Source organism: Bombus terrestris, chromosome 15, assembly GCF_910591885.1.
Source record: "Bombus terrestris chromosome 15, iyBomTerr1.2, whole genome shotgun sequence".
In the NCBI taxonomy this organism is placed as follows: Eukaryota; Metazoa; Arthropoda; class Insecta; order Hymenoptera; family Apidae; genus Bombus; species Bombus terrestris.
The window spans coordinates 1,174,136-1,199,064 of NC_063283.1; the positions used below are offsets into that span (position 1 = coordinate 1,174,136).

Genomic DNA, 24,929 nt, shown 5'->3' on the forward strand with positions numbered 1-24,929 from the left:
AATCTTCATTCGTGATATACGTATCCATTTATAATAGGATTAACGGATTTAAGTCGTCGTAGACAATAACGATAAATACAGAATAGAGATTTTATTTTAGCATAAGACGAATAATTGTTTAGGAATTTACGAACTATTTTTAACAAAATGCAGACAGATAATTTTTTATCTTTCATCGATCAATTTAATTTAACTTTTAACTTTCGTTTACGTGGGTAAAGGAACTCCTATGGACGCAAGTCAGTAAATTGATCACGTCTCAGACTTATCATTAATTCGATATCGCAACAGGACGCGCTAGTATCAATATCATATTCTCAGTATCCACTTAAAAATATTTATTACGTATAATTCTTTGATTGAGAAGGTTCGTTTAAAAAATTTCCTTAATGTCGTTAACTTGCTTCCCAGCTAACAAATTCGTCGTTATTCGCGTATGCTACGATATTCGGCGGAAATAGGATACATTTTTATTTTTACATAGGTATACATATTAATTATTGACTTTTATTAATCTAAGTTACTTTGAAATGTCTAAATGGAATTTAATTTCGTCCGTCGTTATTCTTACGCAAACGATACTTTTAATATTTTATATTCTACATTTTCTACAAGAGGGTTCAAACTATTGAAATATTTTCGTCTTCTTTTTTAAATGTCGATTATCGGCTTTATTATTATCAGAGGGAAATCGCAATTCAGACAAACACTTTTCAGTTGGAAGTGCGCTCAATTTGTAGCGGTCGATATCTGCAAAGGAAAAGCTATAAAACGTGAATCGTAAAATACCCACAAAAGGAAAGCTATAAAATATGAATTGTAAAATGTAAAAAAATGCGTATTTTAGGAAAATTCGGTTTAAACGTTGAAATCTAATATGTCGTTTCGCGAAGATTCTTTCTCTGAACGCGCGAGTAATGTCAGTTAATTAGAAACGAAATTCCAAGCGTAGCATTCCGAGTTTTTTAATCTTTAAACTTGCTTTTTAAGAAAAATTTAAAGAAAATACTGTTTGAGTGTAAAATACGTGCAAGAAAAGGTCGAGATATCGATGTACATGCTCTTGATACAGCGCGAGTGATCTTTTTCGAATTAAATGTTCTAACGTAACTTTTTCATCGTATCTAAATTTTATTCCCGGAATGAAGCGTATTAAATTAACGCAATGATATTTGGCAATGAAATTCAAATCTTTACATATAGCAAGCACAGGATCACGGTACACCTTTTAATTTTTAGAACGCTGTAGTAGAAATTGCAAAACCACTCATTTTTGTTCTTCCTTCTTTAACACGAAATTTTCTCTCATGCAATTTTCTGTAATTTTTCAAGTAATCTTACAACGTCAGTGAATGCATTATAGAACATTTTTCTCTCTCTATGATCCTACTTTAAGAAATACTTTCGTGAAGGAGCAATTACTAGTATTAGGTATAAGTAATAAACCATTTTTACTCGCATATCATATAACACATTTCTTTATTAAAATATATAACGATATCCTCTACTCACTCTTGTATACGGAGGTTTTAACGGTACGTAAATCAATTACATACAACATACTTATCTACTTACTTACTTCGCACACGACGATATCAATCGCCCTAAGCGTCTCTACATACATGCCATTAAGTTTACACGCACATACTATTATTGAAATTAACCTTTACGACGCGCATTATATACTTGATCTTTCCAAATATTTTTCAAAGCGTCAATTTTAAAGGGAACGCTCCCATCGCGCGAAATAAATTCATTTTCGCAAATATGCAGAAATTGACGATTTTTGACATACGTCGCTCCTCTTCCAACGAATCAATAATATAATCAAATATCGCGGCGTAAAGGTTAAATTTATCGCTATCTATCACTTAAATTTATCGAATATCGACATTCAGGTTAAACGTTTAGTCTAGAGAAATACGTAAAGAATCCCCGTGGAAGGGTGGTTTTCGGGAGAAAAATAATGCCGCGACTATGCATGATTTTTGCGCGAAAACGAGAGTGCGTGTGCGAACGAACGAATGTCATGTTTTATTTTATGCACGTGATGTACACGCACACAGGGCCCCAGGGCGAGAAGGGGGAGCTGGGTCCGACGGGACCACCCGGTCTGCCGGGAGAGAAGGGTGCCCGGGGAAAGCAAGGGAAGAGGGTAAGCTTCAGCGAGGTCCTCCAGCGAACGATCACCGACCAAATCGACCGTACAAACCATTCCCTCCTTAATAACCGATCATCGAATCGACCAACTTTTCCATCGAAACTCTGGAACGAAAGACCATCCTCCTGATGTATAGCTCGTACGTCCACGATCCCGTTATTCCATCTTCAACACCCATATTCAACCACCTCTCCCAGAGATTCTTTTTAAATTAGAAATTCTTCTATAATATGTAATGCACGACTAAAGCATATTATAGCTTCTTACGGGCAAGCAGTTGCATGACATTTCTGGGTGAACGTTTCGTTAATATCTTGGAACGAGACACTGAACGTTCTAGTCGATATACTGCTTAACCGTCATCGTTCAACAAGAATCAAATGAATTTTCGAATTTTCAATTTCTCAATATCCATTATGATAGACTTGTAGATTTTTGTTTCGACTTTTTCCCTTTCATGTCTGAGAAATCGTTGGTTCTCTTGCGTAACAGTTTTACCAAAATACTCGGCTCGTGTTTTATTTTTTTATTTAAGAAAATCCACCGTCCAAGGGAAGAACTTTTCGCGTCGAGTGTCTTTTAATGTCTAAATTCCGGAATTGAAATTGAAATTGATGTAAAGTTCGAGATCAAGATTTGAAACGTCATTATGCCACCCCTAGGATGACGTGACGGTTATTCACGCTTTTAAGACACCTGCATGGAAATCACGAGAAAGCACATGCATGATTTTATCACGCACGCATGCAAGCATGCAACACGTATGGCACAATACGATCACCTGCCTCTTTTCATTTAATAAACTGAAACAAGTAGCCGTTAAATTGCATTGTCGTCCCGACGATGATGGATGGATAACGTTCTTCTTGTACCTAAGGCAAGCTTGACAAATGCGAGAGTAGAAAAATTCTGAAAGATTAGGCGAACAAAAGAATACTTTATAAATCTTTCGACGATCATGGAATCTCTTGTTAGTGAACGTTACGAAAATAAAAATCCTTGTTTAGTTAGACAAAAAGATCAAATTATTTTCTTTTCGATGGCTAAAATATCTTATCTTCTTTTTTCAAACAGTAAACGTTCTACTTTGAAGGTAAAGTAGATCGTTCTAGAGTTTTTTTCCTTCTTATAAAGAAAAAGGTATCTTCTTGAGGGAAAAGATTCTGAAAAAAATAAGTACGTATAACTTAAATTTAAATAATTATGTCTTGCCTTAATGCAAAAAGGACCTTCTCGCGTAGTCCTGATGTCGTCGTTATAAAGTTGATACGTAACTAAAACAGATATCGCGAGAAAACTGGTGACTGTCCAGTTACCGAGAGAAAAGAGAAACGTTGGTGGCAGCAAATAACACGTACGCGGGACATGATACGTCGAGACATTGCTCGATACGTTATTTTGACTTTTGGAGCCGCTACATTTATGTCGCAGAAGAGACGCGCGGTTGTTAAGGGTGTCTTCCTCGCAGTAAGGACGAAAACTAAGTTCTCTTCTGATGGATGCGACGAAATTACACACCTGCGCACTAAATAATCTCTAACCACGGCTTAAAAAAGATTTTACTCGACTTCATCCCTGTGTTTTAACGTATTCTTATTTTAAGGTTTAAACCGTAAGTATGCTCGTATATTTATCAAAGTGATCGGTTCTCGAACAACGATCGAGCAAACAAAGAGAATTGTAGAAAGCAATGTTCGTCGTTGTTTCGCGACACGAATCCTCGTTCGTTTTGAATCGTTAATTAAGTCACCCAGTTCGCGGTCGAGTGCAACGCCAATAAAATCACTGTGTACTCCGTCGTTTATACTGCGAATATCCTAACAAACGAGATGCAATCGGGATTTCTAGCATACAGAGTGTTCGCGCTATTAGTTACCACTGTTTTTCTCATACGTGACAAATTTGTGGGAAATATAGGAAAAAATAAAGATTTTCTATTTTTCGTGTATGCCATACTATGGCTTCGATGTGTTATTTAAAGCGAGGGATGTAATTTTTGTTATGTTATATGAGAGAAAGCGACTATCGAGACGAGTTCTATAACCGTATCATTGAAATATAAAAATTAAGTAAATACTTGGAAAATTTTATAACGCTACATTCATTGGATATCATTGCAGATTCTATTGTCAAATTCGATAAAAGCTGCAGAAAATTCTTTCATTTTCATATTTCAGTGATATTGAATATGGTATTACACGTTACAGGTTGTTTAACTCGTCTCAATATTCAGTTTCATACAATACGATAAAATTGTATAGCTATCAGTTTCAAAACATCGACGCGATGAAAAAAAACCAGGAGAAATTTAAAAATCTATTACTAACAATAAACAATTTTCTATTTTTCTCGCAAATTTGCCATTTCAAAGAGAAACACTAGGAACCGATAACGCAAACAGGTCATAGTGTATACGATCGTCGATGCAAACAAGGCGCTTCAAGAGACTCGCGAAAGTATACAGAAAATATAGATATCGTCGAGCTTTCAAGAAAGAAAATTTCCAAATTTCTGCAAAATCGTAACTTTATTGGTGGTCTGGAACGAACGGATACTACTCGATCAGTAAAGAGAATCGAGCCACTTTTGTTTCGAGCTGGACCGTCTTACTTTGAATTTCCTTAAACACCGAACTTCTTCATACGACAGTGATATCACTTGTCGGGGATTTTATTTGCGTTAGCTTGCAAGAGAAAAAGAAGAACGGTCCCTAGTAAGTTTGCAGCGCTCTATATAATGCCTCTATTTAGTTCCTACGTAGCAAAGTCAACTTGTTTAGCTAACAAACGTCCATCTATGTACTAATAACAGTTGCGAAATTTTAGTCAGAGCGAAAGAATGAGAGATTGGCTAAGGGTAAGGAAAAAAGGAAGGGTGAGTTAGAGAGGAAGAGAGAGAGAGAGAGAGAGAGAAAGTGAGTGAGAAAGAAAGAAGAGAGACTAATCGCTTTAATCTTTAGTCAGTAGTCTTTGGCGTAGTGTACGTAGCTTGTGTAACTAATTTGTGTTTAATGTAGCAAGTAACACCACACTACTTCTTCCCTGTGTGTCGGTTCAAATCACTAATAACTAATACTACTACCCCCGGCTTTGAGGCTCTCGCAACTTTATCGACCGGTGATCGATGCAAGCCTGCGATTGTCGCGTAAGTATCAAACAGCCCCTAAAAAACTACTATATAGCTTTACTATCGATACGTCATTAAAACTACATCGTGTCATACGCAGCTAATTCACAAGTACTACCGATGTCTTTTATATATAAATACATATTTTTTTTTAGTCGATGTATTGATCTTCTCGTTCATTCGTAACTTTCCTATTTTCTATCAGCCGCTGTACAATCGACGTCTTATTTTATTAAATCCAGTTGATGTACCCCTCTCCCTGGATCGTTGACAAAATTTCACTCCCTTAAATATCTTCCCTCTGGATTCTTATTCCTATCGAGAAAAGTTTCAAACATATGACTTAATAAAACTCTGCATAACGAATATCGATAAGTATATAAAAATCTTTTCAGAATGTTTGAAAACCAAATACAATAAAAGATTACGGAGCAATATTTCGTACACGCTGCTGAGAGGAAACAAGGAAGAAAATAAATTCTAATAGCTTCCAGTTTCTACTAAATTTGATCCCACTAACAAGCGTTCCCGTTATAGTCGATTGCATGCGATACCCGTAGAACATTTTTGTGTTTTCGATTAAACGTTAGTGTGTCTAGATTTCGTGTGTTAATCGTAATAAAAAATCCTATTCGAGCGACTTTGGCACAATCGTCGGCGGTTTCTAAATTGTTCTGGCATAGATTTCCAAATTATCCGCTTAATATGACAGAGACTACAAGATCCGTGCCAAGATCGATCACAAAGATCATAGATAATTTCCGATAAAACCAATATTCCTCTCCCGACACCCATCCTCACCTGAAAATGGAACCGATTAACGCTTCGCCGTAAAAAAAAAAAGGAATTTTCAAACAAAGATTATATAAAGATGGAGGACCTGGTTGGACCTGACCTTACAGTGTTACATTATAGGGTTTCAAGGGTGAAAGCGGTGTGGCATTGATGAGAGGCCCACCCGGTCTACCGGGTCCAAAGGGTGAACCCGGGGAACGGGGTTACCGAGGCGAAAAAGGCACCAAGGGAGACACGGGCTCACCAGGTAGATTTCCAAGAGCCATTCCTCTGCGAAATTCAAGAAAAAGACGGATGAAAATAAACGATATCTTTTCTCCTGACTGCTACCAGCGACAAAGCGTTTTCTTTGGCATTTCTTCCAATCTAATGGATCTTCTATTCGTATCCTGTATATCATAGACTATATCGTAAACTGTCTATGCGTGGATGTGGACTGTCTATTCTACGCTCTTAGAAACCATATCAGTTTCTCTTTACACCTTAAGCAAAAATTATATCATCCCGATGCGATAAAAAATCTTTACATATTCTTTTGTCAATGCTATCTATCTTATCTCGAAAAGAGTTCTCAAATTTTGAAAATAACTTGCTTGTTCATTCGTTCACGTAATATAAATGAGTGAGAATATTACGTGTGTATATGTGTGAGTGAAATAAGATAAAATGCTGATGCTAATTGACGAACCAGTTGGTCTATAGGAACCGATTATGTAAACGAACTGAGTCGACATAAATAATAATTGTTATTTATTTGTACTTGTAAAAACTCGTAATTTCAGGACCAAAGGGAGAACAAGGAGTACCTGGTCTACCTGGACTCAACGGAACAGATGGAGAAACTGGTATCCAGGGTCCTCCAGGATTGCCGGTAAGTAAATCGTACAAGTAAAGCTGTAGTCAAAAAGATTAATTTATCATACCACTTCATAATGCAACAATAAAGTTCTCAAACTGATCTAACAAAAAGAATACATCTATACGTAACAGCAATTTATCGCACAATTTCTTCACAGCTTCTTCACAGATTTACACAAATTTTATAACGACTAATTACTATTACGACTATCACTAACATATAACTTTCGTACACGCACGCGAAAGGAACAATTTTTACATTCTATTAATTTACGTAGGTTCTTCTATAAAGTTTCTTTCAAAATTGAAAGCTATCTTTATTACGAATATCGTGAATAATAAATTCTCTCTCTTTCTCTCTTCGTAAATTTACACTAGACAGATTATTGGATCTTGGAGGAATCAAATTTATACGAACGTTACGTATATTCGTCGTCAGTATTAAATATTTGTACAGGGTATTTCTGGACCGAAAGGTGAGAAAGGTGACTACGGAGACATCGGACCTCCAGGACTTATGGGACCACCAGGTTTGCCTGGTCCACCGGTATGTAAATCATTCAACGTGTCATTTGTTAAATTATCGAGTACGAATTCGAGTGAATAAACCGTATAACGCGTGTCCTCTGTAAACAGGGTTATCCAGGGTTGAAAGGTGAAAAAGGCGAGAAAGGTGAATCGGTGAGTCGATCTTTCGATAATATTTTACACGCAGCAGATGGACGATCGAAACCCTCTCGTATCAAATCTCTTCGCATTATATTTTCGTTCAATAGCAAAGATGAGATATAATTGATTCTTTTCATAGAATAGCGTTCGTCGAACGTGAGGGCTGTTGAATATCCATCAATTTTCACTGCGAGTAATTCTGGATCTTTGATTTCGACGTGTATGACAAGTATATCGTACTCGCCGTGTCGATTGCTTTGAAATCAAAGGCCCGAGCATAGTATACGATATTTTAACGGCAGGTATTCAGCAATTTCATGATAAAATCTATTTCTTTTCATGACACGACATGGGGCTTCCATTGACAGAAATACAAGAAACTCAGGCGAAGGCAGGTACGTCCATTTTCGTTCATATTCGTTCGTAGTATGCTCGTTATCCGATACCATCGCTATTCGAAATTATCGATGAACCGTCGTAAAAGAATATTTACGTTATACCCGTTCGCTTTATTACAGGGAGACGGTACTTTCGAAGTAAATGCCGGCGAAGTGGTGAGTAAATGTACTATTTGAAATTTTCATTCTATTCAACGTCTTGTCGCGCTGGAAACATATTGCCGTGTTTGATACTTTACCTTAGGCTTTGAACTCCGTTCGTGAAATTAGATAATTAATTGTGTTTACAGATAATGGGACCACCGGGACCACCTGGTCCAGCTGGTACTCCTGGGCTTCAAGGTCCACCGGGCATAAAAGGCGACCGAGGACACGATGGTGCAAAGGGCGATCCTGTCAGTAATCATTGTATACTAAAAAACAAAAAAGAATCATTCCATTAAGATAATTTCTTTATTCGTTAAAATCACGATCAGTGTCAAATTTTATTACGTACACGATCGAAACGACGAAAGCGTTTAGAAAATGCTACACGGCATTCTTTGATTCTGTGTTTGTTCTTTTCATAAAATAATTCAGATATAGATGTATTTAACTTATAATATGAACGAGGACGAGAAACGAATCGTTACGACGTATAATAGACCTATTTTCACCGGGTCGTTCTTTTTTACATTACAGGGAGAGAAGGGTGCCAAAGGAGATCCTGGTCCAATGGGACTACCCGTACGTATTTTCCTCTCAAGATTAGGTTCGTAGGTTAGGTAGGTTATAAAACGCGATAAAATACCAGAAATAGAGCCGATCGAACGCATAAGGCGGAAATCCATCGACGAATTAAACGTTTTCTTAATCTTAAGGTATTAAGAAAAGGTACTAGCTTGAAACAAAAATAGATCTTGATACTGGGTTGTTTGGAAAGTGCGTAACGAAATATAAAACGTATGGAATTAGCATTTTATTAAATGACGCATCGTTTCTTTCGGTGATCCTTTGTCATTTATTAGCTAGCTTCTCAAAAAAACTTTCCATCTTTTGCGGCGATTAATTGTTTTTAAATAGTTTCTATAATTTTTTAACAATAAGTCCATTGAATTGTTTAAAGATCAGAGGAAATAAAACGATGTCGCGTCTGTTGAATGAAAAGGATGGAGCTGTACTGTACATTTCGACGTATTGCTTGCTCTTCCTCGATACACGAAGCCTAACGTTTTCTTGTTGAGAAACGATCTCTTGTCCGATACCGGTTGCTCTCAATTGCTGTATTTAACAGTAAAGCACTAGAAATTACCTTGTAGAAGATAGAATCACAGATGTTCGTAACAAATAGACGCAAGAAAATGTATCGACTATGAAAAATGCTACGAAACTTCCGAGCAACCCATACTCGATTTACAACGATAATGCAATAACTACTTATTACTAGAATAAAAGTACAGATACGAGAAAACGAAAGGGGGAAAAATGTGCGCCATATATAGGAAGAAAAAAAGAGGGAAGCGAAGCAGCATATATACACGATCCATTGACAAATTCATCGTCATTGTATATGCTTCGACGATCGTACTGTAATCGAATCACTGATCGAAGTGTTTGTCTTTTTACAGGGCCCCATGGGACTGAGAGGAGAATCCGGAAAACCCGGGGATGCCGGGAAACCTGGTGCCATGGTAAGAACGCGGACCTCTCGCTCCTAACGTCATCGTTATTTGGCCTCGCTGCTGAATCATTACTAGGCATTCACTAACGACCAGTGTAATCGATTGTCGCTCATTCGGCAAGATGTCGTACTTCTTCGCGTCCTCAGCGAGATCCTTTGATTGCCTCTCGAGTATGTTGCCTTCCGTGTCGTTTCCTCTACGTAAAACGAACGATCACAGTTCGATCATCGTCGTCGTTCAAGATACATATAAAAGAAAATGAAAGAAAAGAAAAGAAAAGAAAAGAAAAATGATAGAAAGCGACTCGAGGGACAACGAGATAACCATAGGCGATACGAGTACATATATACCTCGAAAGGATCTCTTCTCGGATTAACAAGTTGTCGGAAGTTTTCAATGTTACAAGTCATATCGTTAGCATTTATTGGATAAAGTGTAATCGCGAGGATAAATGTTAGTAAATCGCTTTCGAGTCGTTATTAAAAACAAAAGAATGCCTCCGAGTATTGACTCGGTGGATTTTAGTAGCTTCATCGGCTTGTTATCGATCAGAATCTACTAACGATATCCCTCAACGATGAATAATGGTAGGGAGCTTAAAGGACCGTCCGTTGCAAAAAAGGTTGCGGGCACCGTTGTGATATATCATGCTCTCAAACATAGTAACCCGTATCAAATGGGTAAAGGAGAAAGGATTTTACTACAATTGATCGTTATTCGAGCAAAACAAAGAACGTAACGAATCGTGTCTTACGTGTGCGGTGGTAATAAATAAGGTGACTGTACTTGTATTACATAGTGGGTACATTCACGTGTGCAAAGTGTAGCGGACGTAAAATATGAAAAAAAAAAAGATAATTTACTTGATAGAGGATAATTGATAATTTGGATTTATGGATTTTTCGTGTCGATGTGTGACAAGAGTGAAGTTTCGGGAGAAACAAAGCGTCTTCCATAGATATTCGATGTGTACGAGTAAATTATTCGATGCTTTCCTTTTACTTTTTTTTCTTTTTTTCGATATCGAAGTACAGATACGCATTACGTCGGTGCTATACATTTTTATTTATCCAACGTAATACTTAGCGGATGATCGCACTACCATCCGTCCTTTTTAACATACTCTATATGTTTATCTCTACAACCATTTATGTGTGCGTATGTGTGTGCGTGCGCGCGCGCACGTGTGTGTATGTTTGTGTATGACGTGTGTGCGCATACACCGAAGTAAAAATGTTAAGTTCGAAATAACGAAGCTTTAGCGTTATAACGTGGTAACACGGTACGAAAGCTAAGCAAATTTTGCCTTAAAATATTTTTAAATTAAACTATAGATTAAGATAATAGATTACTGTGTATAAAACATTACACTCTACAAGCTATCGAAGAACGCTACGAAAATTTGTTGAACGCTTATCGATAGTTCGATTAAATTTACGTACATTTCACTCGGCTATATTTTTTCTATTTCTTCTTTATACTTCCGTAACATTATTTCATTGTTTTCCGCTGCTCTTCGTTCGATAGTTCTATTTATTCGTTGCGAAATACGTTCATAGTCGGCCTTCTACGATTTTTTCTATCCTATTTTTCGTTTCTTTCTTTTCTTTATCATTAAGGTATTAATTTGTACTTAACGAAAGCATATTATATTTTTTATACGTGATAATAAGAGAACTATTTATTACGACCGTTCTATTTCGCTGTACTTTCATATTTATTTCGATGCGATCGAAATACGTAATCGTATTAGCTGGGGAATAAGAGACATCGATTTTATATTTCGATAATCAAAAACATAGTATAATTTATATTCCACTGGAATTGGTGTTACATGTATAATCACGAAGTGTATATTTTTTAACATGTTTGTTATTTTTAATATATCAGAAATACGTATTATGGTAAATTTGTTACATTACATAAATCTAGATTTTATCCTACAACTTCTACCGCTCCAAATTATCTCTTAAAAGTGCCATTTTTAAAATGTACTAAATTTACACTAATTTTTGTAGCTTTATTTTGTATAACGCGTTGTTACGTCGAATATTTTTAACATCTATACGTGTTCCATCGTTAATAATCCTAATTTTGCCACATTATTAACAATAGAATGCATGGTATGTTTACTTACGAATAACCTGACGTAAATTTTTATTAATTACCATTACCTACAATATATGGGGAGTTAATTGACATCTTAGACAAATGCGAAACAATCGCGAATGCTAATAAATTCGAGCAACGCGAAAGAACTGTATGACTTAAAGACATGCAAGATATAGATTGGTAGACACAAATGATAAAGGCCTAAGAAACAAAATAGTACAGAGTGAGAAAGATACTTATAATGACTTACGATGTACTTGACGATTTGAAAATACGTGTAAACGAGTATCCTTATTTGTGATCCTAGTTACCTATAACGTTGATACAATCGAATAAAAAGATACCAGAAAGTTGTACAATGTAGAATAATATCGATATTGTAGAAATGGGATTTATCAATGTGGTAAAGAATATTTTGCTGGCCTGGAATTAGAAAGCGTGTACTAGCTACCGTTTTTGCTGTGCATATCCTAATCGAAATATATAGAGATTAATGCGAGTAGATTTTTAATAAGATAAACGGAATGAGTAAAAATATGAAGCTCTCGTATCGTGAAAGCACTTTAACGGTAACGCTAATGCGCGAATTAAGCATATGATATGATAATACATGTGTGAATGTGCGCCCATTATAGCGAACGATCCATACACGTGCATATGCACACAATATCAGAGAAAAAGTAACTGATCGAGAAGTATGTGTGTGTGTATACGACATGTGTATGCATGCGTATGTACACATATGTGTATATGTACACGTGTACAAGTGTGCGTACGCATATATCTACATATGCATGGCATAACGAGTATAAAGGTATGCGGGGGAAAGCACATAACATTTCGTGCGTGCGTATGTGTGTATTGTAAAGCGGCGCGCCTTGGTAATTAACAAAAGAAAATTATAGAAGAAGAATACGACGGCGTATTTGCGTATAAGAATACTTGACTCTAACAATTTTGTTTTACATTGTCCCAATTAATAAACAGAATGTGCATGTGCCTGTGTCCTTTGCTTCTATACGATGCCCTTTCGAAATTTAACGCTTCTCACACCTTGTAGTGAAATTACCGCTTTGCATTTTGCTCTGGCTGCGATCCGACGACCATTGTACAAACTACTTTTGTCACTTTTTACACTTCTTTTTTTTCTTTTTCCCTTCTTTCTTCTGATCGCGAATATATATTTTTATTTTCTTTTATTTATTTATTTTTTTTTTTTTTAATAAAAAGAAAAGAAAAAAGATCATAATCTCATAAGAGAAAAATTAACACGTGTTAATTTGCTGCAACCACGACGGTAACGTAATTGTTGGATCGTTATGCCATCTCGTAATACGTCATAGCGAAGGTGTTTTAAGACATAATTGGCATATCAATGTGAATACCGCTGGTTTTTTATTTTTCTGTTTTTCTTGGATTCGATTGAGCTCCTTCTTTATCTTTTCCTTTGCCTAACACGCCCATCGATTGTACTCTTGCCTCGCTCTCGAATAATTTTTGGTCTTTATCGTTAAATACCGGTTGAACAATTCTTTAGGATAAACATATTTATTAAAACTAATTCTAGATCGTGTTCCATCCGTTGTATGTTGTATCAATACGTTTATTAGGAAGTGTTTATGTGCGTCACATTTGGTAGAATATCTTATTTCACATCGAGGGGAACAATAAAATAATGTAAATCAATAATACAGTGATATTACCTTACCGAAACAGGCAAAAATGTTTTGAACGTATTAGGATTATTTCGAACATTGGTAATCTGTTGTGACGAAAACGAACGCGTTTGAAGAAAAAATCAGGTACCGATTATTTGCAGAAGATCGAGGCAACAAAAATATTCTTTCAGATAACTTTGTTAAAAACTAACTGATAAGAATATCAACATACATACACAAATATACTCCACTTTGGATTAAAATTCAAACATTTGCGGAGAGTTTGGCAAGGTGCAATATTGCTGCGAATGACGGGGCAAAGGGCGTCTTAATAAAATTTCTTAATAATAAATTACATTTGAATCGGCATATTCGATATCAATTATCAGGTGACTTCGATGAATTTGACAAGGTTTCCTCTGCCTTTCAGGGGCCACCAGGATTAGACGGCATGAAGGTGAGCAATCCTCGGGGAGACCCGTTTAACCATACATTATATTTATGATTTTTGGATCCTCGATCACTACGCTCGCACTACGATTTCATCATTCAGGCATAGATTAAGCCAGTTGCAAACTTAACGGTATTGTTTCAACGTATCCGTACAGATCATAGTATCCGTTATGGTTCTTCATACTTACAGGGTGCGCAAGGAGAACCAGGCACAAAGGGAGAAAGAGGGGATCCTGGCCTACCTGTAAGTATCGTTTTATTTCAATAATTTAAACGAATAACCGACCTTAACCCGTCGAAATAAAATTACTTTCTTAGAAATCTTAGAATCTTAGATTTTTAAATAGTATTTCTACTAATTTTTTAACAATTTCAAAAATTGCTTTCGCTTGGAAAAACCATTCGATTCGGCTTGATATTCAATACGAATCATACTGTGTCGATCTAACCATTTAACCGTACCAAACGATATTTCATCCTGCTGAAACTCGATTATACCGTCGTCGAGACACCAACGACACATTCTGTTTATCCCCAGGGTACCGATGGAATTCCTGGCGCGGAGGTACAGTGGCATTCGATTATCGCTCGCCCCTCGGTGTGACTGCGACACAGTCTAACCAGCCCGGGGTAACGACGATACATCTGCCTGATCTACCCCGGGGACTGCCCCAAAATTCGTCTCTTTACTTCTTTTGCACGAAAAAGGAGGGGGCTGAGATTAAGTTTTGCGCCTTTCTCCCTCTTTACACCGACGATAGTTTGCACGATTTCTTTATTATTGCAAATATCCCTTCTATTTTATATAGTACTTGCTTATTTACTCTCAAATATTTCGCTTTAAGATCGCAAATCGTTTCTTTTGGTTCGGACGGTTAAAGCAATTTAGAAAAGCAGAATGTCAGAAAATAATGGATATAAAACGTATGAATTAAGAGTCAGAAAATTGTTTCTTGAAGAGTCAAATAGTATATTTTTTGAAATAGTATATCTTTTTTATAGTTCTAGCGTTGTTGAAGCATTGTTTTTAATGTTAAACTATCAAATTTATCACAACTATAATTATCAATTTATTTGTCAGATCTAAAATGAAAGAAAAAGAAAATTATATATAAGATCGTCATAAATGTTCGAATACCTGAAGTTTTAGAATTCCTAGAAATACCTACAATTAGAGAATATCGAGAATTCATTCGAAAGTAACTAATTGTAAAATTTAATCTCGAAGAGAGGGAGAAGCGCACAATTCTCTCTATTTTGATAATTAGATTCTCGAAGAGTGTACAAACTGAGAGCATAAACTAACCGAAAAATAAAACGGGCTAATATTATAGCTTGTATCGCTTGCTTCTTTCACTAGTTCACGCATTTGTGATCGTAGACACGTGTTATGCCTTTGAAAGCAAGTTTCGCATAGAGATGTATAATATTCAAAAAGTTCTTTTCCACAATACGTATCGTGCATGTAGAAAAGAAACGAAGAGAGGCACGACCGTCACTTAACGAATAAATTCTTTGACGTACCAATTCCAGGGACCGAAGGGAGAGAAAGGTGCTAAAGGCGAATCTGTGAGTATTGATGAAATTCGACTATCAGTTTTAAATAAATGGGCAAGGAAATTCGTAGTTTGGCGAGCGAACAAAGCTCATAAACGTTTAACGATACAATGTCCGACGGACGAATAATTTCTCGTTCCAGATCTAAAAATTTTTCATTCGGAAACTCGTTATTAATATTTCATTCATATTTACTGTATTGTCATTATCATCGTTATCAGCGATATCATTGTCATAAACGTTTACTATCATTTCATTGCTAAGACTAATTAATTATCGTTAGTATTACGATATTTAATATTACTAAATCCAAATGTGTCGTCAATCGGAAGTTATGCCAAAGAAGTGCACCAATTTAACCATTCACTGACATGTTTTATCGAAATGTATTTTTAGCATAAAGAATAATTAATGTCTAATTAGAAATTATATGAAATTCGAATACCGAATTTAGGGATGGTTTAACACAGTACAGTGTTTATGCATAACGCATGTAACAGAAACACATATTTGTATTTCTGCACTCTGGTATCTTCGTATTGTACTTTTCTACATGTCCTATAACATGTCGCAACCCTTGAAAAAAGATCATCGAATTCGCGAGATAAATGTTCGTACAAAAACGTAATTTCACATTCCTTTCTTCAGTGATACGTACGTACATATATGTATATATACTACGTGCATATGCTGCCACCAGCGTATAGCGAAAGCGCGTATATAAACTCGCTGATAGTCAATAAATTTGTTTAGAAATCTAGTTGCAATTAAGGGTATGACGTTGAGATGAAAAATTAGTACAAAAATTCCAACGAAAAGAACAGTCGAAACGATCGAAAGTACGCGGTCTCAAGTTTAAGATAGAGAATATTCTCGATGCCTTTTTCTTGGACGTTAATGCTCAATTGCGTATTCTGCACAATCAATCGAATATTTTACTATGCATAAAGAGATTCTTTTTGTGTGCCTGGCCTTTTTTGCACGTTCGCGAAAATATCTAGCTGTTCGCCATTTAGACGTTGAAACATTTTTACGTATGAATACAGGGACCGCCGGGGAAACGCGGTAGGAAAGGCGACAAAGGCAACAAAGGAGATCAGGGTGTACCCGGGCTAGATGCTCCATGTCCATTAGGAGCCGACGGACTCCCGCTAGCAGGATGCGGTTGGAGACCACCCCAGGTATCTCACATTTTCCCTATTCATTTCAATTAATTTTTGTCGGCTTGAACAAGTCCGAAATAGACGACTTCCTGTTACGTTCTTTCTCACGATTTCTCTCCCCCTTTGTCTTTATACTTGATTAGATATTCCCACGATACTCGAGACGTTTCGTCTTTAAAAGATATTAATTGATAATAAATTGGCATACTTCACCTTGGCAGAATTTTTTATATATACAAATGTATTTTTATAAACATAATATTAATTAAATGTTCTGTATACGTATGCAGCGATTTAGTCGATAAGGTCGTTCCTATTCTTAAAAAAAATCTTTGTATCGAGAAGAATTAATGCGAGGAGAAGAAAGTTGTAGCGAGTGAAATGGAAACGAATGGTCAGAAAGGGAATTGTAAAGAATTAAAAGTAGGTAGAACGAACGCTTGGATTCTCGTGTATGCTTAGCAGGACATCACTAGCACCTCGATACCAGCTGTCGAAGGTCCTGAAACTTCAGAGACGGATTACGAAGAACCAGAAGAGGACTACGAGGAGTATACGGATCCGAACGCAAATCTAGCCGAGCAATAATTGCTCGTTGTGCGCTGCCCTAATCACTACCAACAACTACCACAACTACTACCACTACCATCACCACTACAACCACCAAAACCACCACCGCCATCGCCCTCATCACTCGTCTCACCTTGCTCTCCCAAACTAACGTGGTCCTGGTAATTGCAAGTCCCGTAGTTATACTAACGTTGTATGCATGCATAATCAGCAAAACACCACGCTCCTAAATAACAAAAATGATTTAGAAAGAATTCTTGTAACTTTGCTCCTCCTTACGTTTTCTCCTTACTTTTATTGTATTACTTATTTACATGTTACCTGTATGTTAATTAAGTAGAAGTCCGTGGCAATAGTCTTGCTTAAAGTTTCATATCAATGCTTACGGTTATTTTGCTTTCCTGTCCAAAAAAGATAGAGTGACAGATGATATGTATATGATATATCAAAAAAGTACTAAGAGATAGAAGATATATTTACAGTCGTCAAAATTCATTTCCAATTCGGCTTTCTTGCCACTTCTTTGTACTTGAAGCTTCAAGGTGACGATCAAGAAATTAATAACGCTTTAACACGTTCAAAGACTTGCTTGTAGCTGCACTTTCTTTTTTCTTTTTTTGTTTTTTTTTTTTTTTAATTAGAATAAAAACACAAAATACGTAGATTAATGTCAAAAGCAACATTCCAGACTGCTTCTTTGTAAAATTATCCGCTTACATTCTCGTTTGCTTTGCTTATCGGCACGATAACGTAATTTGTAATCGTAATTGATAATTAATGAAATGCATAAACAATGAAAAATCGATTCGTTTCGAATAGATAGCGACCTGTACGTACAAGCATCGTACCTACTTTATATATTTCAAAGCGACCATCTTCTTCATCTTTGAATGTATACGAATCTATCGTATTTGCTTTAAGCTTTACAGAATATTTCTACAAATATTTACAACAGATTCCCTTTCGCCTCGTTTTTTCAGAGAAGAAGGAATATTCTTCATGATTGGCTAGAAGAGGAAGCCGAAAAAGAAGAGGGGCAGTGATACAAGTATTTTAAAAGAAGATAGTACATATTTTCAAAGACCTCTGTGTATACTCCATCGTAAAAATACAATTCATCCAATTTAACGCGAAGAAAATCGAGTTATGTATTTAAGAAAAAGAAATATATATATTTTTTTACATATATATATTTTTTTTTCTTTTTTGGCATATAAAATACATGTATGCCGAAATAATCTTCTTGCCATCGGGTGTTGTAAATAAGTGTACTTACAGTGTTTAGCGTCCGCAAATAGTGCGTGTACATAAATATTTAGAGCTTACTACCGAAAATGCGGTTAGAACGACATCATAATTTTATCGACAATTTGTTTATAATGTAAACGTAAACATCAATAATTTATAAATTACTTTATTTCTAAGGAGAGTAAAATTAATGACCGAATTATCCAAATATCGTTTGCACAACGTAATATAGCGATAGCAAAGTTCTAAAACAATAAACAATTTTATTGGTCTATTAACGTCATTGTCAACGTGTTTTCTTTGCTAAAATACGTTGCACTCTAAGTGAAGAAATAATTTTTCTCTCTGCGCGTTTTTTTATATGGACATGTCTCGTGGAAGCACAAGATGTAAAAAGTTGGAAATGTTAATCGTTTTGTTTTACCTTCTTTAGCTAAAGATGAATTGAACGTATATTCACGTAAATTTCAGTCGATGTTATCTTTCTGTTTATTTATTTGCTTGCTAAAATGCAACCAAATGCATTTAAGCATAATTATAATATTATGTATTTATATAGCTACTATTAATTATTACCTTTATTATACATTACTATGTTTCTATGATCTTCTTAAATTTAAATTATATACTTTTTCGCCAGATCTAGTTTTCTCGCTTAATCAAAATTTGTACAATAAGTTCAACTACGAAACTTGGAATTTTATTTTCATCGAAAAACTAATGCCATATGATTATTTTAACGAGGTACGATTGAAAATTTCTTTTCCCAGTATGTGTCATTTATGTGCACAATACATATATGCGTACCTATGCCATTTTATTGCCTTCGGTACGTCTAATAAAAAAAAGTGCACATTTCTGCGCGATCGCAAGGGAAGATTTTTATACAAATATCAGTTAATAATGCATATCTCGACATAATTTTCATCTAGATTAGTAATAATATCAACTGTAAAGCAAAGGAGTAACGTGTACACATTGTCAATACTGTCAGGTATTGTTAAATAAAGAATAAGTATATATCTATCGTTTTCACATTGGCGTATAGTAAATCCCGAATTGGAAATAATTCCTATTTATTGTTATATATATAAAAAAAATAAAGCTAAAAGAGATTCATAATGGGCATAAGATTGATTTGTTATCTTTTTAATACAATATGAAACATATTACTAAATTTTTCTTGACATATTCCTAAGCAGAGTTCAATTCGTTTTATAACATTGCAAATGACAATGTTTAAGGTACTAAAACTTGATACTGACTATTCCTTAAAATATATAGTACTATATTTAATACTATTTTATTTTATATTACTATTTAGTTTTATTACAATTGATGTACAATATAAAAGAGGATAATGTAGCTGTATAATGAAAATTGTATTCTTTTACAATTTAAGTAACTTATATTTCTTGAAATATGATTTTACTTTATCCTTTGGGTAAGGTTTTGTTGCCAAACACGTTGGAATATTATCAGGCTGTTCGATCCAGAGCTTATGATCAATGTTCTCATTTGTCAATGTTAAACATAAATTATTTAAACTGGTCTCATCTGGAACCTAACATTTATATACATATAAATATATCCATGTATGAGTATACTATAAATGTCACCATACTCCTTCGCTGTTTTAAAAACTGTATACACAATAGTTATGCACAATAATACATTCAAATTGACGTTTAATACCTATGATATATATAGTTCCTGGATATACTTACTTCCAAGACAATTTTGTGCATAGCATCTAAATTGGCAAGGTAGGCTTGTGTGTAATTGTCATTATAAAAAAGATGAGTAACAGCAGTACACGCATGGCATGCTTGAGCTACAACTGCGCCAATGGGCCACTTCATTGTCTCCAGAAGATCTCCTCGTACCACCACATATTGAACTAGCACGCTCATCCTACTAATGCAAAAGATGTTTAATTTAATTTAATTTTAAATTATAGAATATGCAAAGGCTATTGTAAGGCTGATCAAGCTAAATTATTAAACTTTAAACACTCGTTGATGAAACTCTTAATTTTCTATATATTAAATTTAATGTCATTTACAATCCTTACATAGTAAGTGCCAAAAATATATATAATTCGTATAAATAAGAAAACAATAGGAAGTACTTTTAAAGTATTTATCTATTGACATTATGTCTGTTTAGTATTGTAATATTCAAAAGTAAAATACAAATATCATTGTAATATTCTTTTGGCATTGTAGTTTAAATCAGATGTATTATTTATATAAATTGTTGTTATTAAAGACAAATTACTCATACATAAATACTGTGTATAATATGTTACAACATTCAAAACATAATTCATTTATATAGAATATAATAACTTTTGTATATTTGACAAATTTTTGTTATCATTGATACATTAGAAATTGCTGCAATCTATCTGTAAGTAAAGGTTTAAAAAAACTCCATCATCTCTACTTTTTAAGTTGTAAAAATGAACATTTAAAAAATAAACATTTAATTATATCATGGTCATGTTAATTATATAGTTGGACATTCTTACCAATTTGACATTACTTATAGCTGGTTATACTCATTATTTTATACATAACAATAATATGATTAAAGAAAAGCGTTTTTATTTAAAAAGAAGAATTTATATAATATTTAAAATAATGATTATTCATAATTACGAAAAGATTCATCATGTACTATTTTGAAAACTTAATAAAAATTCCTGTCAGAAAGTTTTGTGCATTACTTTGATTAAGCAACGAAATGCTGGCGGCCGAATTAATATTACTACTAACCCCAAATATTAAAATGTAAGGCTGAACGTAGGTTATATGTACAGATAAAAGTTGTTCAAAATGTTAAGTTTTATGACATTTCAAGATCACTAAAATTAAAGAAGACACCTTTAATCGACAACATTACCGGTTTAACTCTAGTAGGAGAATCGCAAAATAAAAATAACGAAATTTTCTGGTGTTTTTCCTGGATTGAGGTTAAATTTAGATTTAGTTTCGCGACACATCGTTTGTGATATTCTGCTTATTTAAATAGCCTTTTCTAACATATCAAAGTTCGAAAAAATCGAAGATACTGATCAAATCGCTCATTATCACACTTCTAATTAATATTTCAAACATTACAAGCGTTAAAATATAACTAGCAATATATTTGAAACAATCACATAAAAATAAAACGTAATATGACAAATAATACGAAACTATACAAAATATTTGTTATAAAATCTGAAACATTACAAGGAGATAAAGATATTAAAATAGATACAAATAAAAATAAAATTTGTTTAGTAATACTTGATTTATTTATAATTACAAAATCATACTTGTACATAAGATCTACTCATATTAGCTTTGTATTTATAAATATGAAGAGACTAAAATGTTCTCTTTAATGTATTTTTTAAATATTGCATGTAAAATCTCTTCAACATGGTTATATATCATATGTTTAAAATAAATATATTTACAGTAAAGATCGCTTTTTTCTTTTGTTCAATCATTTCATTCTAATTCTAGGGATAAATTGTACTTGTAATAATTAAACCATTGATGAAATTTTCTAATATTTTAATTTCTTTATCTTATCATGTTTTACATCACGCATACTTTTTTTTCAACCTAGATTTGCCTAACTTTTTATAACGTATTTGGTTCATGCGAGACATCAACATGTACATAAAGGGTAAACAGAATATGAGTAAATATATCTTTAAAAATGATGGAAAATGAAATGCAAAATTCCAAGAATTTGGTAAAGAAACAGTAAACTTCTGTGTCTCTTCAAAATATGGGATATTTCTTAATATTATAATCCCTTCACAAAGGAAGCCTAATGGATATAAAGGCATCCATATTGTATATCTTAGCCATGTTAAAAATGAAATCTCTATTTTAAGTAATTGCGTGAGATAATAAGGATACCTAAATACTTCTACTGTACTCCATACAAGGAAAAGATAAAAGACAACTGGTTTCGTTTGCATACGTGGTTCAGCCTCAATCATAATAAATAAAATAAATGCTCTGCCTCCCACTTGTACAAATGTTACAAATGTACTACTTTTAGTGTAACCAAATAATGAATGCATAACTTCTAAAAATTGTATAAGTTGTATAAATTTCATTGCATTCCCAACAGCTATGTAAGTTTCTTTCATAGATGCTACAATTAGAAATTTACTAATTAAAAAAATCAATTTACGTATTATTATATTTAACTAATTTTAAATATATGATACAGTTACTAACCTGGTCCATCTCGCGAATACATAATTCCCATTACAGTTAGAATATAGATAAAACCAACAAATTGACAAAGGTTATAAATAATTAGATACACTTTTTTAAAATCTTCTGCGCAATGAATAATTGTAAAATATTATTAGTATTGAAATGTATTTCAATTATTATGTATATTAAAACATTTTTTAATAAAGTATACCTTTTCTATAACCAAACTCTTCTTCATGAAGTTTATCGTACATGTCGGGATAATCACTGCATACATCTCGTCTTTCATCTTCGTTATCGTCTAAATCTTCGCTTGTCCATTTATCAAAATCGATTTTCAGCCATGATGGCTTTTGTGGTTGACTGGTTAATCTTGGCCACCAAGCAGGACACTTTTTACCCAATGTAAAATCAACTTGTCGAGCTGTTACTTTGTAATTACTTTCCTATAATAATCAATTTTACGTTGATTATTTGTACTTGTAATATAGAACATGTTATCTTTTTACTAAAAATTAAAGATATACAAATTTTAGAAATGATGATATACCATAAAACAAATGGTATTATAAATATTTCCATATTATTCTTATATTACATATTAAAGGACAATGCATTATTATACATGATGAATCAAATAAAATATTATAATATTGGATCCACACTGTTGAATTGTGTTGTATGGATTTTACATGGATTCCGAACTTCATAACATACTGATCCATGTAAAATATTATACATTATCATTATTCTATTATAAGTAGTTGGAAATCATTATAGATAGCTCTGTCATTTTTAGCCTTACCATCCTAACTCCAAGTTACTCCATAAGATAAAGTAAAATATTATTGCTACAATTATAACAAAAGAACAGGGATCTTTTCTAACAACTATACATTTCATATTATTTATTTTGTTATCGAGTTATAATGTGCAAAAAATCTTAGCTTAAGAAATTTAGTAAAACTTATTGAAGCATGCTAAAAATGATTTACCTATAAATAACAATGTATCTTACTTATCATTTAAGACTATAAAAAGAATGTGAATATAAATTGCAAGTTTACTCACATTTATCCATTAAAAACACAAATATGTATCTATGTAATAAATCATAATTATAAAATTTATTTGAACAATATAAGTTACCTCAACATTAATAGATGAATGTAAATCCAAGCTAAATCCATACTCATTAAGACCTCTAGCACCTTGTCCATAAACAGTAACCCTTAATTTGTTCTCATTCATGTTAACTTTAACACGCTACAAAATATAATTTGATCTATATAAACTGATAAACAATAGAGTTTATATATTAGAAATTACATACCCAAGTATCAGTCAAGTCTACCTTTAATGTAATTTGTTGCTCTGTTTGAGCCCAATATACAAATGGAGTTAAAATATCTGCCATTTTTCCATTTTATATTTCTATAAATGTTAATTTTATCCAGCTTATTGTTATAACAGATCGATATTGAAAGTACATATTTCGTTCTAAGTTAGTAAAAGATGTATCGTTTTATTTTTTAAATAATTTTCATTATTATATATATTGTATTTTAACATTGTAAATATAAATTTATCAGTTATTCGATGTAAACACAAAATTTCGTACACCAACGAACGCCACTGTCAACATTACAGTTAATAATGTCTGATTTATCATTTGATTTTGATTACACGAAAATGTAAGAACTGCACATATCAGCCATTAACAATTAAGTTCATAATATGATACCAACATATCTACTGTTTGAATATGCTACGTAATTTAATAATTATATAAAGTTAGAAAACATGAATCTGATAAAAATCACTAAATTTAAAAATATTAGATCTTGAACCACGTGCTTCTAACTCTAGTTTATTTTTCTAGCTATTAGAAATTTTTTATTTATATATTATATTGTTTATTTCATTAAAATAAAATATGAAGAAGGAAAGGGCAAGAGACATGCCTTGTATTTTAAAATCATTCATGTGAAGTATAATTAAAGTGTCAATACTTATTTACAGAAACGCTGATTGGTTAAAACTGATTGGTTTATTGTGTTAACGAGTAATAATTTAGAATTATATCAGTGTAAGATATGCGAGGTATTCGATATAAGGCGATGATTATATAGAGGAATTATATTACCTAAAAGACTAATGATTAGGCACTTTTATACGTGGAGACTTGCGCGTAATAGCACATATACAATATACATATAGGAAGTGTTGTGGATTCATACACATGTATATAAATATAAATGTGTTACT

The 24,929-nt window shown here is 33.6% G+C and overlaps 3 protein-coding genes across 33 annotated transcripts in view; 1 reads left to right on the top strand and 2 right to left on the bottom strand.

The window, feature by feature from the left end:
- The window catches only part of LOC100645348 (collagen alpha chain CG42342), a 118,140-nt gene extending 98,687 nt beyond the window's left edge, over positions 1 to 19,453 (top strand). For 10 of the 19 annotated variants that reach the window (XM_048412785.1, XM_048412797.1, XM_048412792.1 and 7 more), the window contains 17 exons: positions 2,067 to 2,155; positions 6,203 to 6,329; positions 6,865 to 6,953; positions 7,398 to 7,487; positions 7,577 to 7,621; positions 7,978 to 8,004; positions 8,128 to 8,163; positions 8,298 to 8,402; positions 8,689 to 8,733; positions 9,615 to 9,677; positions 13,869 to 13,895; positions 14,082 to 14,135; positions 14,430 to 14,456; positions 15,425 to 15,460; positions 16,495 to 16,629; positions 17,074 to 17,342; positions 18,162 to 19,453. In XM_048412785.1, the coding sequence (XP_048268742.1) occupies positions 2,067 to 2,155; positions 6,203 to 6,329; positions 6,865 to 6,953; positions 7,398 to 7,487; positions 7,577 to 7,621; positions 7,978 to 8,004; positions 8,128 to 8,163; positions 8,298 to 8,402; positions 8,689 to 8,733; positions 9,615 to 9,677; positions 13,869 to 13,895; positions 14,082 to 14,135; positions 14,430 to 14,456; positions 15,425 to 15,460; positions 16,495 to 16,629; positions 17,074 to 17,199 (1,121 nt within the window). In that variant the 3' untranslated portion in view covers positions 17,200 to 17,342; positions 18,162 to 19,453. Of the gene's footprint in view, positions 1 to 2,066; positions 2,156 to 6,202; positions 6,330 to 6,864; positions 6,954 to 7,397; positions 7,488 to 7,576; positions 7,622 to 7,977; positions 8,005 to 8,127; positions 8,164 to 8,297; positions 8,403 to 8,688; positions 8,734 to 9,614; positions 9,678 to 13,868; positions 13,896 to 14,081; positions 14,136 to 14,429; positions 14,522 to 15,424; positions 15,461 to 16,494; positions 16,630 to 17,073; positions 17,343 to 18,161 lie in introns of those variants that run through there. The other 9 variants (XM_048412798.1, XM_048412802.1, XM_048412786.1 and 6 more) reach the window with 8 other exon arrangements.
- Positions 19,454 to 19,716: 263 nt separating this feature from the next.
- Positions 19,717 to 23,011, bottom strand: LOC100643015 (putative peptidyl-tRNA hydrolase PTRHD1). Of its 11 annotated transcripts, none has more exons than XM_048412829.1 (3): positions 22,873 to 23,011; positions 20,157 to 20,346; positions 19,717 to 19,993 (listed from the first exon to the last, which is right to left on the bottom strand). In XM_048412829.1, the coding sequence occupies exons 2-3, from the start codon at positions 20,340 to 20,342 to the stop codon at positions 19,820 to 19,822; spliced, it is 360 nt and encodes a 119-aa protein (XP_048268786.1). In that variant the 5' UTR covers positions 20,343 to 20,346; positions 22,873 to 23,011; the 3' UTR covers positions 19,717 to 19,819. The 11 variants fall into 11 exon arrangements, with proteins under 11 accessions (XP_048268786.1, XP_048268787.1, XP_048268785.1 ...); XM_048412830.1 differs by having other exon boundaries at positions 20,157 to 20,343; positions 22,873 to 23,000; XM_048412828.1 differs by lacking the exon at positions 22,873 to 23,011 and adding an exon at positions 22,680 to 22,784.
- Positions 21,982 to 24,914, bottom strand: LOC100642777 (very-long-chain (3R)-3-hydroxyacyl-CoA dehydratase). 3 transcript variants are annotated; one of them, XM_012316639.3, is made up of 6 exons: positions 24,808 to 24,914; positions 24,016 to 24,095; positions 23,811 to 23,927; positions 22,873 to 23,107; positions 22,680 to 22,784; positions 21,982 to 22,593 (listed from the first exon to the last, which is right to left on the bottom strand). In XM_012316639.3, exons 2-6 carry the CDS (start codon positions 24,076 to 24,078, stop codon positions 22,028 to 22,030), a joined length of 1,086 nt encoding a protein of 361 aa, XP_012172029.1. In that variant the 5' UTR covers positions 24,079 to 24,095; positions 24,808 to 24,914; the 3' UTR covers positions 21,982 to 22,027. The 3 variants fall into 3 exon arrangements, with proteins under 3 accessions (XP_012172029.1, XP_012172028.1, XP_048268783.1); XM_012316638.2 differs by having other exon boundaries at positions 23,995 to 24,095; XM_048412826.1 differs by lacking the exon at positions 24,016 to 24,095 and having other exon boundaries at positions 24,808 to 24,892.
- Positions 24,915 to 24,929: the final 15 nt, after the last annotated feature.

Bases quoted from the DNA above. Each gene is read 5' to 3' on its own strand.
- LOC100643015 (XM_020866788.2), bottom strand. The intron at 19,994-20,156 runs GTAAGTATATCC...TATAAATGTTAG, and splicing joins TGCACAAAATTGTCTTGGAA to GTTCCAGATGAGACCAGTTT.
- LOC100642777 (XM_012316638.2), bottom strand. From the start codon at position 24,078: ATGGCAGATATTTTAACTCCATTTGTATATTGGGCTCAAACAGAGCAA. The intron at 23,928-23,994 runs GTATGTAATTTC...TATATTTTGTAG, and splicing joins TAGACTTGACTGATACTTGG to CGTGTTAAAGTTAACATGAA. The intron at 22,594-22,679 runs GTTAGTAACTGT...TTCTAATTGTAG, and splicing joins GTATTCGCGAGATGGACCAG to CATCTATGAAAGAAACTTAC.